The sequence below is a fragment of the Lutjanus erythropterus genome, chromosome 9 (assembly GCF_056507025.1).
Source record: "Lutjanus erythropterus isolate fLutEry1 chromosome 9, fLutEry1.hap2, whole genome shotgun sequence".
NCBI classification, from domain to species: Eukaryota; Metazoa; Chordata; class Actinopteri; order Lutjaniformes; family Lutjanidae; genus Lutjanus; species Lutjanus erythropterus.
The window spans coordinates 31985455-32003834 of record NC_139325.1 but is presented as its reverse complement, the minus strand read 5'-3'; the positions used below and the strand labels follow the sequence as shown (position 1 = coordinate 32003834).

Below are 18380 nucleotides of genomic sequence, written 5' to 3'. Positions count from 1 at the left end.
ACGTTCTTTTTCACTTATGCACCATTATGGTACAATGTTGCCTACAGGCAACGAACCCCAAAAACTTCCAAAAATAAAAATAAAAATAAAAATAAAATTTCTTCAGATTATGTTTATTTAGTCTATTTTGAGACATAAAAACACATTTCCCTCACTGGCATCATAATGTGTACCATAGAGGGATATGACCATACATACATACATACATACATACATACATATGAGCATACATGCATACATACATACATACATGTGACCATGCATACATACATACATATGAGCATACATACATACATACATACATATGAGCATACATACATACATACATATATACATACATACATAAGAGCATACATACATACATACATACATATGACCATACATACATATGACCATGCATACATACATATGACCATACATACATACATACTTATGATCATACATGCATACATATGACCATACATACATACATATAACCATACATACATATGACCATGCATGCATTCATATGACCATACATACATACACACATACATACATATATACTTATGATCATACATGCATACATATGACCATACATACGTACATACATACATACATACATACATATAACCATACATACATATGACCATGCATACATTCATATGACCATACATACATACACACATACATACATACATATGGTCATACATATGACCATGCATACATACATACATACATATGAGCATACATGCATACATACATACATACATATGAGCATGCATACATTCATACATGTGACCATACATACATACATACATACATACATACATATGAGCATACATACATATGAGCATATATACATACATACATATGACCACACATACATACATACATACACATGAGAATACATACATACATATGACCATGCATACATACATATGAGCATACATACATACATATGACCATGCATACATACATATGAGCATCCATACATACATATGACCATGCATACATACATATGACCATACATACATACATATGACCATGCATACATACTTATGATCATACATGCATACATATGACCATACATACATACATACATACATATGACCATACATACATATGACCATGCATACATTCATATGACCATGCATATACATATGAGCATATATACATACATATGACCATGCATACATACATAAGCATCAATACATACATATGACCATGCAAACATACATACATATGACCATACATACATACATATGACCATGCATACATACATACATACTTATGATCATACATGCATACATATGACCATACATACATACATACATATGACCATACATACATATGACCATGCATACATTCATATGACCATACATACATACACACATACATACATACATACATACATATGGTCATACATATGACCATGCATACATACATACATACATATGAGCATACATGCATACATACATACATACATATGAGCATGCATACATTCATACATGTGACCATACATACATACATACATATGAGCATACATACATATGAGCATACGTACATACATACATACATGTGACCATACATACATACATACATACATACATATATATGACCATACATACATACATACATACATATATATATAAATTCTTTTTATAATTCTTTTTAATTTAAAATTTAAAATGAATTGTGACTTCTTGATGTTATTGAATATTTTTGCATATGTTTATGAAATAAATAATGTTCAAATTGGAAAAGGAACGTTCTTTTTCACTTATGCACCATTATGGTACAATGTTGCCTACAGGCAACGAACCCCAAAAAATTCCAAAAAAAAAAAAATAAATAAAATTTCTTCAGATTATGTTTATTTAGTCTATTTTGAGACATAAAAACACATTTCCCTCACTGGCATCATAATGTGTACCATAGAGGGATATGACCATACATACATACATACATACATACATACATATGAGCATACATGCATACATACATACATACATGTGACCATGCATACATACATACATATGAGCATACATACATACATACATACATATGAGCATACATACATACATACATATATACATACATACATACATACATACATATATACATACATACATACATAAGAGCATACATACATACATACATACATAAATATGACCATACATACATATGACCATGCATACATACATATGACCATACATACATACATACTTATGATCATACATGCATACATATGACCATACATACATACATATAACCATACATACATATGACCATGCATACATTCAAATGACCATACATACATACACACATACATACATATATACTTATGATCATACATGCATACATATGACCATACATACGTACATACATACATACATACATATAACCATACATACATATGACCATGCATACATTCATATGACCATACATACATACACACATACATACATACATATGGTCATACATATGACCATGCATACATACATACATACATATGAGCATACATGCATACACACATACACATGAGAATACATACATACATATGACCATGCATACATACATATGAGCATACATACATACATATGACCATGCATACATACATATGAGCATACATACATACATATGACCATGCATACATACATATGAGCATACATACATACATACATACATATGAGCATACATGCATACATACATACACATGAGAATACATACATACATATGACCATGCATACATACATATGAGCATACATACATACATATGACCATGCATACATACATATGAGCATACATACATACATATGACCATGCATACATACATATGAGCATACATACATACATACATACATATGAGCATACATGCATACATACATACACATGAGAATACATACATACATATGACCATGCATACATACATATGAGCATACATACATACATATGACCATGCATACATACATATGAGCATACATACATACATATGACCATGCATACATACATATGAGCATACATACATACATATGACCATGCATACATACATGTGACCATACATACATACATACATACATATGAGCATACATACATATGAGCATATATACATACATACATATGACCACACATACATACATACATACACATGAGAATACATACATACATATCACCATGCATACATACATATGAGCATACATACATACATATGACCATGCATACATACATATGAGCATACATACATACATATGACCATGCATACATACATATGAGCATCCATACATACATATGACCATGCATACATACATATGACCATACATACATACATACATACATACATACTTATGATCATACATGCATACATATGACCATACATACATACATACATACATACATATGACCATACATACATATGACCATGCATACATTCATATGACCATGCATACATACATATGAGCATACATACATACATATGACCATGCATACATACATATGAGCATCCATACATACATATGACCATGCATACATACATATGACCATACATACATACATACATACATACTTATGATCATACATGCATACATATGACCATACATACGTACATACATACATACATACATATAACCATATATACATATGACCATGCATACATTCATATGACCATACATACATACACACATACATACATACATATGGTCATACATATGACCATGCATACATACATACATACATATGAGCATACATGCATACATACATACATACATACATATGAGCATGCATACATTCATACATGTGACCATACATACATACATACATACATACATACATATGAGCATACATACATATGAGCATATATACATACATACATATGACCACACATACATACATACATACACATGAGAATACATACATACATATGACCATGCATACATACATATGAGCATACATACATACATATGACCATGCATACATACATATGACCATGCATACATACATATGAGCATCCATACATACATATGACCATGCATACATACATATGACCATACATACATACATACATACATACTTATGATCATACATGCATACATATGACCATACATACATACATACATACATACATATGACCATACATACATATGACCATGCATACATTCATATGACCATGCATACATACATATGAGCATACATACATACATATGACCATGCATACATACATATGAGCATCCATACATACATATGACCATGCATACATACATATGACCATACATACATACATACATACTTATGATCATACATGCATACATATGACCATACATATACATACATATGACCATACATACATATGACCATGCATACATTCATATGACCATACATACATACACACATACATACATACATATGGTCATACATATGACCATGCATACATACATACATACATATGAGCATACATGCATACATACATGCATACATATGAGCATACATACATATTAGCATACGTACATACATTCATACATGTGACCATACATACATACATACATATGAGCATACATACATATGAGCATACATACATACATATGACCATGCATACATACATATGAGCATCCATACATACATATGACCATGCATACATACATATGAGCATACATACATACATATGACCATGCATACATACTTATGATCATACATGCATACATATGACCATACATACATACATACATACATACATACATATGACCATACATACATATGACCATGCATATATTCATATGAACATGCATACATACATATGAGCATACATACATACATATGACCATGCATACATACATATAAGCATCAATACATACATATGACCATACATACATACATATGACCATGCATACATTCATATGACCATGCATACATACATATGAGCATACATACATACATATGACCATGCATACATACATATGACCATACATACATACATACTTATGATCATACATGCATACATATGACCATACATACATACATATGACCATACATACATATGACCATGCATACATTCATATGACCATACATACATTCATATGACCATACATACATACACACATACATACATACATATGGTCATACATATGACCATGCATACATACATACATACATATGAGCATACATGCATACATACATACATACATATGAGCATACATACATATGAGCATACGTACATACATTCATACATGTGACCATACATACATACATACATACATATGAGCATACATACATATGAGCATACGTACATACATACATACATATGACCATACATACATACATACATACACATGAGAATACATACATACATATGACCATGCATACATACATATGAGCATACATACATACATATGACCATGCATACATACATATGAGCATACATACATACATATGACCATGCATACATACATATGAGCATACATACATACATATGACCATACATACATACATACATACATATGAGCATACATTCATATGAGCATACGTACATACATACATACATATGACCATACATACATACATACATACATACACATGAGAATACATACATACATATGACCATGCATACATACATATGAGCATACATACATACATATGACCATGCATACATACATATGAGCATACATACATACATATGACCATACATACATACATACATACATACATACATACATACATACATATGAGCATACATACATACATACAATACAATAACAGTTTTATTTATTGGCTGTAAAGTGTTACACCTCCATGACACTTAGGTTTACTCTTTTAAACAATTCCTCAAAGACCTGACTGGGGGCCATTATGAGAAAAGGAATTATGTTATTGGTTCATAAATTTTATTACATTTGGCCTGTTATTACATTATTGACTTTTATTACTGAGTGGAACAGAGGAAACATTATTACATTATTGGCTGCTACAGACCTTTGTCACCGCAGACTTGTTTTTAGGGGTTTCTGCAGAGTTCGTTAAATTAAATTTCAGACTTTTTAAGACCTTTTCAGAGCCACATAAAACGCTGTTTAATGCTGTTTTCACTGTTATATTAGTCAAAGAATGACAAAACCGGTGAAGACTCTGAAGTCCTACGATCATATATTCGTTACATGTTTGACATTTCTATCATTCTTTCAATAATTCCTGTATAATTAATCAGTTAATGTGACCTGGACTTAAAAAAAAAAGTGCCAGAAATTGATGACTAGATTAACCAATTAGAAAATCATTTTTTGCTATAAGTGGTGGAAAGAATACTGAAAATCTGTACTCAAGTACAAGTACTGTTACATTGCTAAAAAAAATGACCAAATTACAAGTAAAAGTATTGGTGTTAGAAATATACTTAAGTAAAAGTACAAAGTATTTGTCGCAATAACTACTTTGAGTATTAGTTACGTTAAACCATAATGTCACGGTCACTTCTCCAAATTAGGGCTGCAAATTCTGTGCGTTTTCCTCAACCAGTAGTTGAACACACTAACAATTGATTATCATTAATCATTTATAAGATAGAGAAACTTTTTTCCTCATTTTTTTTCTTTTTCTTTTTTTCAAATGTCTCCGCCAGACAAAAGAATGTCCAATGAGGTGCAAATTACTGCCAAGACAATTGATTTAATATCTATGAATACACTTCTAATTGGTTAAATTAATGATGAATCATTAACATTAACAAATGTGTGTTGCAGCAGGATTTTGTTTTGTTTTTGTTCGTACGTCTCATTGGTCTGTTTGGATCTGATCACCTCATTGGCTACTAAAAATGCAGGTGAAAGGTTTGAGGACTAATTCAAATTGTACTCAGTACTCAACTATGATTTTAAAAGTAGATTACATGGTGTGATAACTACTTAAGTACAAGGACAGACTTGAAAATTCACTCAAAAAAGTACAAGTACTCCAAAAAACTACTTAATTACAATAATTTTAGTATTTGTAATTAGTTACTTCCCCTGCAGGTGATATGAAACAGTCGGATAAACACGGATGTTACCAGTGATGCTAATTAAGATCCTGTTCTCTTTATTGTACCAGAGTGTTTCTAGCCAACACACAAAATGGCAGCAAACCAAACTCTTTGACCTGAATGGAACTGAACCTTAATTACTATCAATGGTAACACAGTTTATTATTTCATATCAATATGGCTGCTGTGAAAAAGGTGTATTGTCACTTGTCCATTAGGAGTCAGTGAGCTTCTCAGCTACTGTGGTTTGCAGTACCAACAATGTCTGATGGTGCTGCACCGACCACTGCTGCAACTAATTCACTTATAGTTTATGAATGTATAACTTCTCATGAAAGCCTGCATCCGCATACAAAAAAAAAAAAAAAAGTTATTCAAGACTTCTGAATACAATATATGGCCTTTTTTTGAGGGAACTGAATTCAAGACAGAATCTGTCACGGCATGAAAAGCACAGGTGTAACTAATAATATTAATGATGGTTCATTTTCATTCAGAAGGCGTCATTAATGTTATTAGCTGCACCTGTCAAAATGTCTGCTGTGAAAAAGTTGTCATTTTCTTTCAGCATATAAACCGACTGAACTACACACTATGATCTGAAAAAAAAAAAAAAAAAAATATGAGAGTTGAAATCAAACTTCACAAAACTTGTCCTCATTACTCATTTATATGCTTAAGATTCATAAAATAGAATTTAAAGGGGCTTTTTTTAAAAAATTAAGTTCAGTTTACTGCTAACAGCGAGCGCTCCTCTAGTTGTATAATGACTTATAAAAACTTTTTATGAAATTGATGTAATCATGATGTGAAATGTATCTGTTTGAAGACTACACATTTATAGCAGATGGAAAATCTGCATTACAAACTGGAGGTGTGGAGTTTTAACACAGGTATACAACGCTGCATTCCAGTCAACGTAGATCTCCAAAATTTTCGACTTCCTACTAGAAAAAGTACAATGAACGTCACTCAAACTCTGAGTTCCGACTTGTAGACTCAAGGCAAAAATCCATCTACCCCGACTGCATGAAGAAAATATTATCTGACATCACACAATGAAAGCTCAGATTGTAAATAAAAAAGCATCAAGTAAAAGCCTGTATAAACTATATTTGTCTGTATTTAATTAAAATGCAAACTATAACATAGTTTATGCACAGATGCACAGTTTAGATTTCAGCTGTGTCCAATTGTCAAAGAGACTCAGATTATCATGTTCAGCCATACTTTTTGTTTACTTTTGCGTTTTGCACCTGAAACACTTACAGGTTGGAATGTGAAAACCTCCAAAGGGAAATTCTGATTCTTATGAAGGATGCTATCCAGTTGCATTATGGGAAATAGTAGGAATACTGTGCTTTTGGAGCTTGACACTACCAGCTCGATTTGACCACTTATTGTCTTTATTTAAATCTGTCTCTAACGTCTCCCAACTTTATGGAAGCTCAATACTAAATTGCTTAAGTATTCCTTTAATGTGTAGTGTTTTTCCCTGTTTGTGTGCTGCTGTTGTGTTCAGAGAAATAAAACAAAAATCCGCTACTTCTGTTAAGAAATAATATTTATTCATACATAATCAGTCTTAAAGTCCTTTTACAGATTTTTTTTGCTTGGCTTCAGTTATCTCGGGAGCTGGAACTGTTCTTTTGGTGAAGAAATGCATCAGTCTCTATTAGCCACAATCTGCAAGTGACTCTTCGGAAACATTTCAGCACCCAACCATCACCCCTGAGGGAGTACTATCACTGATCCGACACCAGGAAGGTTTTAATTAAGCTTTGGCAGCTGACTGTTGAGCCCTCTCCTCTCTGTAGCCTTTGAGCAGCTGGTTGATGAGCGTGAGTTCATTCTCTTTCTTCACGGGGTAGAGAGGTGGGAAGGGATTGCCTTTGTACTCCAGGACGGCCATCTTAGCTCTGTCCAGGTTGTTTCTGTTGGGGATGCGCGCCATCTGTGTGTAGCTACTTGACTGAGTCTCAAACCTTGGGGCGAGTACCTTGAAGAGCTTTGGGACCAGGTCTTTTTCCTGAGGAGAAGACGCAGAGTCGGACTTAATGATTTCATATCGAGTGTTTAACATTCAGAGAGACACAGCGTGAAACTTCACAGAGCTGAGAAGAGCTGCAGACACGTACCGTCAGCCAAAAACTGGCCATTTTCATCGCCTTCTCATCAGTGTCTCCCTTTTTGGCGTAGTCAACCAGCTGGGAGAGACGAAAAGAGAAAACACAGTCAGAACCACTGTGTTTGGAAGAAAGACATTTCTTTCTATCTTCATATAAAAATAAACTTGGTGAACACAAAAAAAATAAAGTTAAACATTGTAGGATGAACATTCTGACATTCAATCTGGAGTGTTGTGCAGTGATCGTCTCAGTAGGTACAGGAGGGACCCTAAAGCGTCCTGGAGGACGTCTCAGGGGTTCTGCAGGAATACTCTCATTACAGTAACTACACAATGAAAACATTTACAAAAAAGACTAAAGATGTTAATGATATAAAGATGAATCGATCAATTGCATTGAGAATTTACCTAATTAAAAATGTACTAATCAATAATTTATCTTTAGTCTAGAAATGTCAGTAATTGCACCTAATCTGACACTGTTTTATCTAGTGGAGCAATTTGTTGAAAAAGGAAACTGTGATTTCTCTTCATGAAAAACCAGCAACACACACGCAAAGTATTCACTGTTACACAGAATAATCAAGCAAAGCTGTCCTTGTGATGAACAACATCAGTGTGTGGTACAGAGTAAAAAAAACAGAATGAAAGTTAAAGTAAGAGACAAGGACAGAAAGAAGACAAAAAGAAAAAAAAAAAAGTTCAAGCCACAAGACTTAAGGTTCACTGACAGCGACTGCCACGTCTCGATTGTTTTCTTCCTCTGCCCCATGTGCTCAGGCTGTCAGTAACTCCAGATACATGATATCTAGGTTCACTAAAAGCCACACGTGAAGGGAACAGAAGTGTGGAGGCTTCCAGCGGGTAGCAGCCAACTTTTTTTCCTGCTGTAAGCCAAGCTAACACTTGCTTCCTGACCAGTGTCAAGCCTTTCTTGGACAGATCATTTAGAACAAGTGTAGTGGGCTTAAATGAGGAAACTTGGCTTAAAATGAACAAAAAAGGAGAGAGAAAATGTTTTGTCTTATTTTATATATTAATGATTAATTGATTGTTGGCATTTCCAAATAGCGTTTAAGGAAAACACACAGACTTGACAACCCTAGACTTCTTATAAAACACGTCACATTGAGAATAACATCTCAACGTGAGCAACATCACATATTAGATAACCAGTAATGACTTGTTTGGATATTTTAATGACAACAATGATCTAACCATATGGTGATGAATGGTAGCAAACCATGTAGTGAGCATAAAGTGTCCAGACACCTCTGTCCACATATTTTTTGTTACAGACGGTGAGTCGGGTCTAATCATCCACCTTCAGCACCCGACTTGCTTCTGTGGCCGAATGGGAACAACTCCCAGCCTTTCCGGAGGATATGAGGCTGTTAAAGCAGCATATTAATGTCATTTTGTAATGAGGTGGTCACTAATCACATATGGGTGTTTTAGTGTCCACATACTTTTGCCCTTATTAGGTATTCTGACTGGAGAACTGAATAAAATTTGACTATAAAGTAAATGTGGCCCAGATGATTACATTAATATTGAACTGTATTAAATAGAGAAAGGTAGTTGTGTGCACATCCTGCTCAATATCTAGTCCAGATGGAGGGAAAGTGGAGGGGATCACAGCAGCAGACTGAAGCAGGGCTTAACGATAAGGACTGCTCACTTGACTGGGGCAAGTAAAATGCCATGCAAATGTAAAATCAAGGACCTTAGTTGCCCAACTGCGCAAGTGGTAAAAAAAAAAATAATTAAACTATTTTTATTACTGATTAACTGTTAAAGTAACCTTTCGTGAAAAAACAAAAAAATGCAGTTTTTAGCCTCTAGACTAAACTAGACTGATAAAACAAGACATTTAAAGACCTCACCTTGGACAGTGAGGAACTGGGACAGACATTTTTCATTATTCTGACATTTTATAGACGTGGCAGCCCTCCATTAAGCCCGACGTTAATATTATATTGACGTCTTCAAACGTCAATTGTTTTGCCCACGACCCAAAGATATTCAGTTTCCTGTTGCAAAGAAGTAAATAAACTATAAAATATTCATATTTAATAATCTGGAATCAGGAGACTTATTTGTTCAAAAAATAAATATATAATTTCTCGAACCAATTTGTTGATTTGTACGTTGCAGCTCTATGTTGAACCTTGTAAAGTTCCCAAAACTTTACTGGCAAGTCATTTTTACTTGCCCTGTAAAAACTGTTTAGTTAGCAGTTATCAAATAACAAAGACTAAAGTTAACTGTGATGTTCAATACAGGCCTGCAACGCCTCTAAAACATCAGAACAAAGGTGAAAAATGTTCATTTCAGTTTCTCAAAGTCCAAGGTGATGTTTTTAAATGTCTCCATTTCCAGTCTAAAACCCCAAGATACTCAGTTTAATGTGATGTCAACTGAAGAAAAGAGAAATTTCCAAGGTTGAAAGGCTGAAATCAGCATTTTCTGACATTTTGCATGAAAAGATTAATGAATCGTCAAAATAGTTTCATTCTTTTACCACTGGCCCCATCAAGAATGTGAGCTGACAAATGTGGCATTTTACTTGCTGTGGACAATCCTTCTTGGCAAGTCCCGATTTGGACCAAAAAAAGGGCAAAATTTTTATATATACAGACACAAACATGATTACATTTTGCTCTCAAATCAAACAGAATATGTACAACACTTATAGTAAAGTAAGTGTAGGGCAAGTTTTCTGTGGTGCTGACATTTTAGTCTGTAGCTGCAGTGATATACATATATCACTTGACTATGATATTTTGATACAAGAAGATTCACTTTCCTCAGTCCAATACAAATTTGGGAGTTGTGTGTCAGGCAAATGAAATGTGCTCATATTATTTACCATTGCTTGTTTTTATCTCATTTCGTCAGTTATTAATTTTTAGACGATATACAGCATTCAATAACGACTATTATTTCAATACTAGCACCAAGATAAATCTCATAATTTTAACCAAAGATATAAATCGTATAACATCTCTATCTATGATTTCAATAATAAATCATTCCAGGGTTTTAATGAAATGATAGCAGTGCAATTCTTTCCAGAGATTCAAATATTTGTGTTTGATTAATGACTTTTCTTCTTTTGTTATGAAACTCTGTGGACAAAAGCTTCACAAGAGTCTGCTGGCTGATATTGAAGCATCACAGCCACAAAGTTTCAAGACAAACGACTAACTTTTATACAGTGCAGACGATTAGAGCTGGTCAAATGCTAGAGCTAGAACATTAGCTTCACGTTAGCTAACTTAGCTAGTAGCATCACCAGGTGGTCATTTACCTTTTCGGCGTAGAAGCGGACCTCGTCAGCTCGGGCCAGCGTGGTTTCTATCCTCTCGTGTCGGACCAGTCCTGTCAAAATGTTTCTCAGCATGTCGATTCGGGACCGTGGACCCAGACCCATCTTCCGGGCCATCTTGCCGTGGGAGATCAACATTTGCAACGTGAGCCGCATCTTGTCCGGTTAGATTCACCTCCGAGTCTCCGGTACAAACCAACGGAAAACCAAACTACATAAACGGGAAGATGTTTCCGAGTGAAGAGAATAATCTCATCAAACCGTCCTCTAAATATACAAAATAGCAGTTAACTCAACATGAACCAATCCTGAGGTCAGTTAGAGTAAGTGACTGCGAGGTTTGCTGGGTTTGACATTGGTGGTGCGTCGTTAAATTGGTCCGACTTGCTCATGGAACTGAGGAGCGACAGTTCCGCTAAACTCCCGGCAACCACAAACGACAAAAAACAGCAAAAATGTCGATACAGTGTTGTTATTCTGATTCTTAAAATAAGTTACACAGGCCAACTGGATGCCTGTATATCTTTGTGATGTTGTTTGTTTAAATTATTCTTGTATTCGAAAAGGTGTTCAGAGTTAATAAGAGTCTCTTTAACAAAAGAAGTTTTTGACATATCGCAGTAGGAAAAGCACAGGCGTCAATGATCAAATTAATTATGGCTGAATTAATTTAGCTGCTTTGATTTCAAGGTCCTGATATTAAGCATGCGGGCTTACTGACCTATTGGGACATTTGAATAAAACAAACAATGTTAATGTTGGTAACATCTGTCTTTTCCTTCTATGGCAAAATTCCTGGTGTAATTTCTAATTATAACATTGAAACTTAAGTCAGGGTTTAAGTAATATTAACTTATTGTTCCCTTATTTCATTTAAAAAATAGGATCCATTCTACTCACTGTTGCATGTTGAAGGCTGAGTCCTGAATCCCTTCTGTAATTAATAAAAATAAAACAAAACAAGCAAACTGTAGGACAGTGCTCTGATTTGACTGATTTTAATATTGCAATCTGAACATTTCAGGCCAGACGTCCCTCTGCAGCCTGTGTTCTGGCAATCACACAATCAGCAGACACAGGTGGGGTTAATTAGAGAAGACCATAAGCAGCACAACAGCCACGTCTCAACAGGGGGAGCCGTAACTTATCAGAGTCTCAAAACAGGATTCATTCATTCATTCTGTTTTTATTTTTGGTTTAATCGACAAAGGATCAAATATAATAGTAAATGACATTATCTGGAATAACACAATAAAGTCCCTGATGTTCCATCATGAAGAACTCTTTCTTCTGAAACGGGTGCTTTGGATATAAAGGGTTCTTCAGAAGCAGCTGGTTCTGGTAGAATCTCAGCCATTCAGGAATAACCCTTTTGGAACCCTTATTTCTAAGAGTGTGGTGACTATTTAAGAGTTTAGTCACTGTTGATTTATAATCTTTATTATGAAAAATAAGACGTATGTTCAGAGATCCTGGTTTATACCTCAAGTTTAGCTTTCCCACCATAATAGATATTACCTGGGCGTATTTCTCCCTCATTTCATCTGGCTTGTAGATTTGTAGATGTAGATATTAAAAAGACAGAGAAAAAGAAACTGGAGTGACACAAACCAAAAGTAGAGACTAAAACTGTAGGTGTTACACTTTTATTTCAATCTCCATAACAGCAGGCACAGTTTCACTGACATAAGACGCAGCAGTACAGACACAGCTGTAGCAGAGGTGTGATTGGACCAGACTCAGTATGTGGCCATGGTGCTCTGCAGCCAGTCTGTAAAAATGCAGGTCTGATGCAAGAGAGAAGGGAAAAACCATACTGAAAACTTCGCGTCACGTCAGGCTTTGAGAACATTTCTGTGTCACAAAGGAGAAATAAATGATGCGCTGTAGGAAAAGTATTTTATTTTACCTTGGCATAGACACCGGGGTGGTTCTTCTCTGCACACCCAAAGCCCCAGGACACAACACCCTGCAGCTCACCGTTACACACAACAGGACCACCAGAGTCACCCTGAGAGCGGGGGAGCAAATACATAAAATGAAAAATATAACTATATGAAAATATAAAAAAAAAATGTACGAAAGTGTTGAGAACTAAGTGCTGAGGATACTGAACAAGTCAGAAAGACTTTAAGTCCAAGCATTTTACCCAAACTCACACCAACTGCAACATGAACAAACCCCTTTTTGTCTCTGAATGAAAGAAAAAGTCTTATGGAAAAACATGAAGGGAAAATGTTGAAAATCACCTGTATATCATCCTACCAAAAATGCCTTTTTTTTAGTACATGGATTTGTGAGACAACAATGGTGAAACTCACACATATTACAGCAAATTAGTAAATCTGGCAAATGTTTATTACTCATAAAAGTTTCCTCTAAAACATATAAAGCATTCTAAGAGATCCAAGCAGTGGTTCAAAGGTGTTTCTTAACTGTACCCTAGTACAATTTTGTTGCTTCCTAAAATAAAAATTTAAATTCACATCGTCATATTAATAGACAGGTATTCAAGGCAATATAATAAATTTTGCCAATGATAAACTTAAACATTTTAGCTTTAGAGTAAAACTTTTCATGACAAAGTTGAAAAAAAAAAAATGAACCCCTTAGTTAAGTTTGACCTACTTATACAATAAGGGTTAAGAATTTCCTTTTGCTCGTTCACTGTACTGTATCCAGCTCCATCTCTCATGTAAAACACAGTTCCCTGTTGATTATAGACAGCACTTTGTGTGGACATCAGACACAGATCAGTTTTTTAAGATAGGCAGCAACGAGAAATTGTGGCCTCACCAGTTTCAGTATTTTTCAATATGTTCCCCCCATTTGAATTTCTCAGTACTTTTGATATGTTACAAATTACATTTTAAAGCCTAGTTGAAAGAGTTTCTGCTGCAATTTGTGTGGGTTAATGTCATATAATGCCTGTACTATCTGTGCACTTTGCACACCTGGCAGGAGTCCTTGCCTCCCTCCAGGTATCCAGCGCAGAACATGGCCTCTGTGATCATGCCGGGGTAGGAGTTATCACAGTCCTCATCAGACAGGATGGGGATGTTCAGGCACTGCAGCTTGTTACTATCAGCGGCTGTGGAGAAGCAGAACCAAAGACACAAGAACGAAGGAATGAAGGGTGGATGAATGAGTATAACAGAAGCTCTGAATAGAGACAGTGCTTGACACTCACAGGAGCTCTGGGTCACACCCCATCCAGAGACCGTGCACATGGTGCCAGCGGGGGCACAACCGGTGGGCAGAGCCACGGGCTGCACGTACTGGTTGATGGTGGCAGGTCTGCTCAGCTTGATCAGCATGATGTCATTGTTGACCAGCCAGGACTCATAGTTGGGATGAGGGATCACGCGGGCAGCGGGAATAATCTGTTCATTGCCATCCATGAACCAACGGTTGTGATCACCGAGGACAATGTCCATTTTGCTGAAAGACAGGTAGAAAAGTTGCGAGTGAGGCTGGGAGGCTTGTGAGAGAGAGAGCACTTCTTTACTGTTTTGTTATTCTGGAGGTGATGTTAAAGGATCACCCACGATTTGTAGCAGTGAGCGGCAGACACAACCCAGTTCTCGTTGACCAGGGAGCCTCCACAGAAGTGGTAGCCAGAGTTCAGAGACACCTGATGGGGCTGAGAATGAGGGGTGCACTCTCTGCCTCCAACAATTTTGTCATCCTCTGTGGCCACTAAAAGAGAAAAACTTTCTAAGTCTGTGTTGCACCAACAAAGATTAATTTAACCTAAGATTAGTACAAATTAGAGTTTAGCAAAACCAGGTTTAAAATCAGTAAATCCAGTTTTAAAATTAATCAGAGCTCTGTTGCACGATTAAAAACTAATCTCTTTTCAATAAATCCAAGTTTATTGATGTAAACCAAAAGTATGGAGTCAAAATGAAAACAGTATTACAAGTATTAAAAGGTTAGTTAGCCTATTAGCTTTCTCATGATGGCTCAGCAGTGAAGCTCTGATTTCTCCTTTTATTGAGAGAAACGTGTTGGCCGAATTAATGAAGCTACATGTCCAGATAACAGAAGTGTAAAACAGTATAGTGGCCTAAAGAAAAAGAGAGCGACAGTTTTAACAGCTCAGCTAGTGAAAACACATCATAAAAGTTAATTAGATTGAGTCTGTCTTTTAACTTTCTATGAAGAACATCTCAAAAAGGCAGCCATTTTAAAAGTTAAACTTTCTTCAGAGTTTAAAGCTTTGGTGCAACAGAGTTAAATTTAATCAAACAACTAATTTGAGGTTTAAAGATTTAAGATAGTTTCAAATTTAAGATGGTTTTAAAGTTTGGTGCAGCAACATTTGTAGTCATTTAATCAGGGTTAAACATTAATCTTTGTTGGAGTTACCCACCTTATCTTTGGCCATAGATTTTCTTTTGCAGTTAATTAATCTACATTCTGGATTTCTAAACCTAAATATATTCTAAATTTGTCTCTAAATGTTGATGCTTCCTTGATGTGGCCCATACTTACACACAGCTCCTAGGAGCAGAGCAAAGACCAGACACCTCATGACTGATGGTAGATTAAAGTAAAGATTTTCATGGACGCGTTTTTATCGACTGCTTCAACATGTGCCAGCTGTTGAGACACACCCCTGACCAATCAAAACCCTCGAAGAGCGCTGATCGGAAAACTTTAAAAAATGCTTCCAAAACAGGGCTTCATATTTGTAACAGGACTCTGATTTAAACATAACCCCGTAACGCCTGCAATGACAAATAAAATCCCTTGTATCTTTTTCTTGTGTTTAATGATGTTGCTCAGTTCCACAAAATGCAGCTTTGAAACCGTGTGTATAATTTTCGTTTGATCCGTTGTCGCTCTGGCCTGGTTTGAGTGCAGTACAGTATGTTTTGTGCAGGTTGTAATCAGCATCCTGACCTTGACTCGCAGCGCAGGTGGAGCTTCTCTCACAGATGGACTTGTTGACCAGCTCTGGCCTTTGCAAAGGAAAAGTGCATGGAAACCTCTCCTATACAGAATGACTTCTTCAGAATGTATTAATCCTGTTTCTCACAATTCAATTCAGCAATTTTAATGGCATAATAAGTGCCAAAGTGAAGAATGAGAATAAAGAAAAATATTTAATACATTTACTAATATAACAATTCAAATACATTCAGATAAGATAAACAGGTGTATATTATTACTGAGAAAAAATATGTTGTATTATTTGTCACATTCAGTCGGATGTCCTTACTTACGTAAACTCAGTTTATAACATACAGTCACATATTTTTTTCTGCAATATTCTCAGCCTTATTCTGGTCTTTTGTAATTCGTTTCTTTTTAGATTTCCTGGACTGCTTGTCTTGTTGTCCAGGCTGCATTTACTCAGTCTGTATTTTTATCATCTCTGCCTCAGATGTCTATCAGTGAAAGGGTTTTCTGCTACTCCATATTCTCTCTATTAACACAGCCATAGTGTTTTTATTTTGTCTCTTGCACTTGCTTATCTGTTTCATTTTCTTTTTCGCTCCATAAATAAATTTGACATGACGCTCTCAATAATGGGCTGTTTGCAGAGCTGATTATACTTGACAAGAGTTCAGGTAATTCTGACTAAAATTAATAGAAACTAAGTCATAAGTAATTATAATGTTAAAATGAGAATGCAATATCAAACAAAACAAAAAACAAACAAACATTTAGCATTGAGACCCAGTTGTTCCTGAGCAGTTAAAAATAATATCATAATGAATAATGTCATGATTCAGGAGAGCCTTCATTGATCAAATTATATTTATTTTTAGCTTTTATGTCATTTATGTGAAAAAAAAAAAATGTGATAGATATCAGTTTACTCTGAACTGTGACATTCAGGAGTATGTATGGTATATATTTTAAAAAACAAAGTTGTCATTTCACCAATTTCAATGTATATAATGAAAAGTATGTGCAGCAGATAGCTG

At 35.1% G+C, this 18380-nt stretch overlaps 2 protein-coding genes across 3 annotated transcripts; both read right to left on the bottom strand.

Moving 5' to 3' along the window:
- Nucleotides 1-8528: 8528 nt before the first annotated feature.
- mrpl17 (mitochondrial ribosomal protein L17) lies at nt 8529-13485 on the bottom strand. Of its 2 annotated transcripts, XM_084725747.1 has the most exons (4): nt 13342-13485; nt 12424-12652; nt 9121-9189; nt 8529-9011 (listed from the first exon to the last, which is right to left on the bottom strand). In XM_084725747.1, the coding sequence occupies exons 2-4, from the start codon at nt 12595-12597 to the stop codon at nt 8757-8759; spliced, it is 498 nt and encodes a 165-aa protein (XP_084581873.1). In that variant the 5' UTR covers nt 12598-12652; nt 13342-13485; the 3' UTR covers nt 8529-8756. The 2 variants fall into 2 exon arrangements, with proteins under 2 accessions (XP_084581873.1, XP_084581872.1); XM_084725746.1 differs by lacking the exon at nt 13342-13485 and having other exon boundaries at nt 12424-12755.
- Nucleotides 13486-14079: 594 nt separating this feature from the next.
- Nucleotides 14080-16980, bottom strand: LOC146321853 (trypsin-2-like). Its single transcript, XM_084727146.1, has 6 exons — nt 16939-16980; nt 15990-16140; nt 15632-15882; nt 15396-15532; nt 14351-14452; nt 14080-14228 (listed from the first exon to the last, which is right to left on the bottom strand). Exons 1-6 carry the CDS (start codon nt 16976-16978, stop codon nt 14181-14183), a joined length of 729 nt encoding a protein of 242 aa, XP_084583272.1. The 5' UTR covers nt 16979-16980; the 3' UTR covers nt 14080-14180.
- Nucleotides 16981-18380: the final 1400 nt, after the last annotated feature.

What these genes read in the sequence shown, in the direction of transcription:
- mrpl17 (XM_084725747.1), bottom strand. Translation starts at nt 12,597, where the DNA reads ATGCGGCTCACGTTGCAAATGTTGATCTCCCACGGCAAGATGGCCCGG. An exon ending in TCCGCTTCTACGCCGAAAAG is followed by an intron (nt 9,190 to 12,423) that starts GTAAATGACCAC and finishes CGTCTCTCCCAG; the next exon opens with CTGGTTGACTACGCCAAAAA. An exon ending in TGGCCAGTTTTTGGCTGACG is followed by an intron (nt 9,012 to 9,120) that starts GTACGTGTCTGC and finishes TCTTCTCCTCAG; the next exon opens with GAAAAAGACCTGGTCCCAAA.
- LOC146321853 (XM_084727146.1), bottom strand. Translation starts at nt 16,978, where the DNA reads ATGAGGTGTCTGGTCTTTGCTCTGCTCCTAGGAGCTGTGT. An exon ending in GCCGCTCACTGCTACAAATC is followed by an intron (nt 15,883 to 15,989) that starts GTGGGTGATCCT and finishes CCTGTCTTTCAG; the next exon opens with CAAAATGGACATTGTCCTCG. An exon ending in GGGTGTGACCCAGAGCTCCT is followed by an intron (nt 15,533 to 15,631) that starts GTGAGTGTCAAG and finishes GCTTCTCCACAG; the next exon opens with CCGCTGATAGTAACAAGCTG.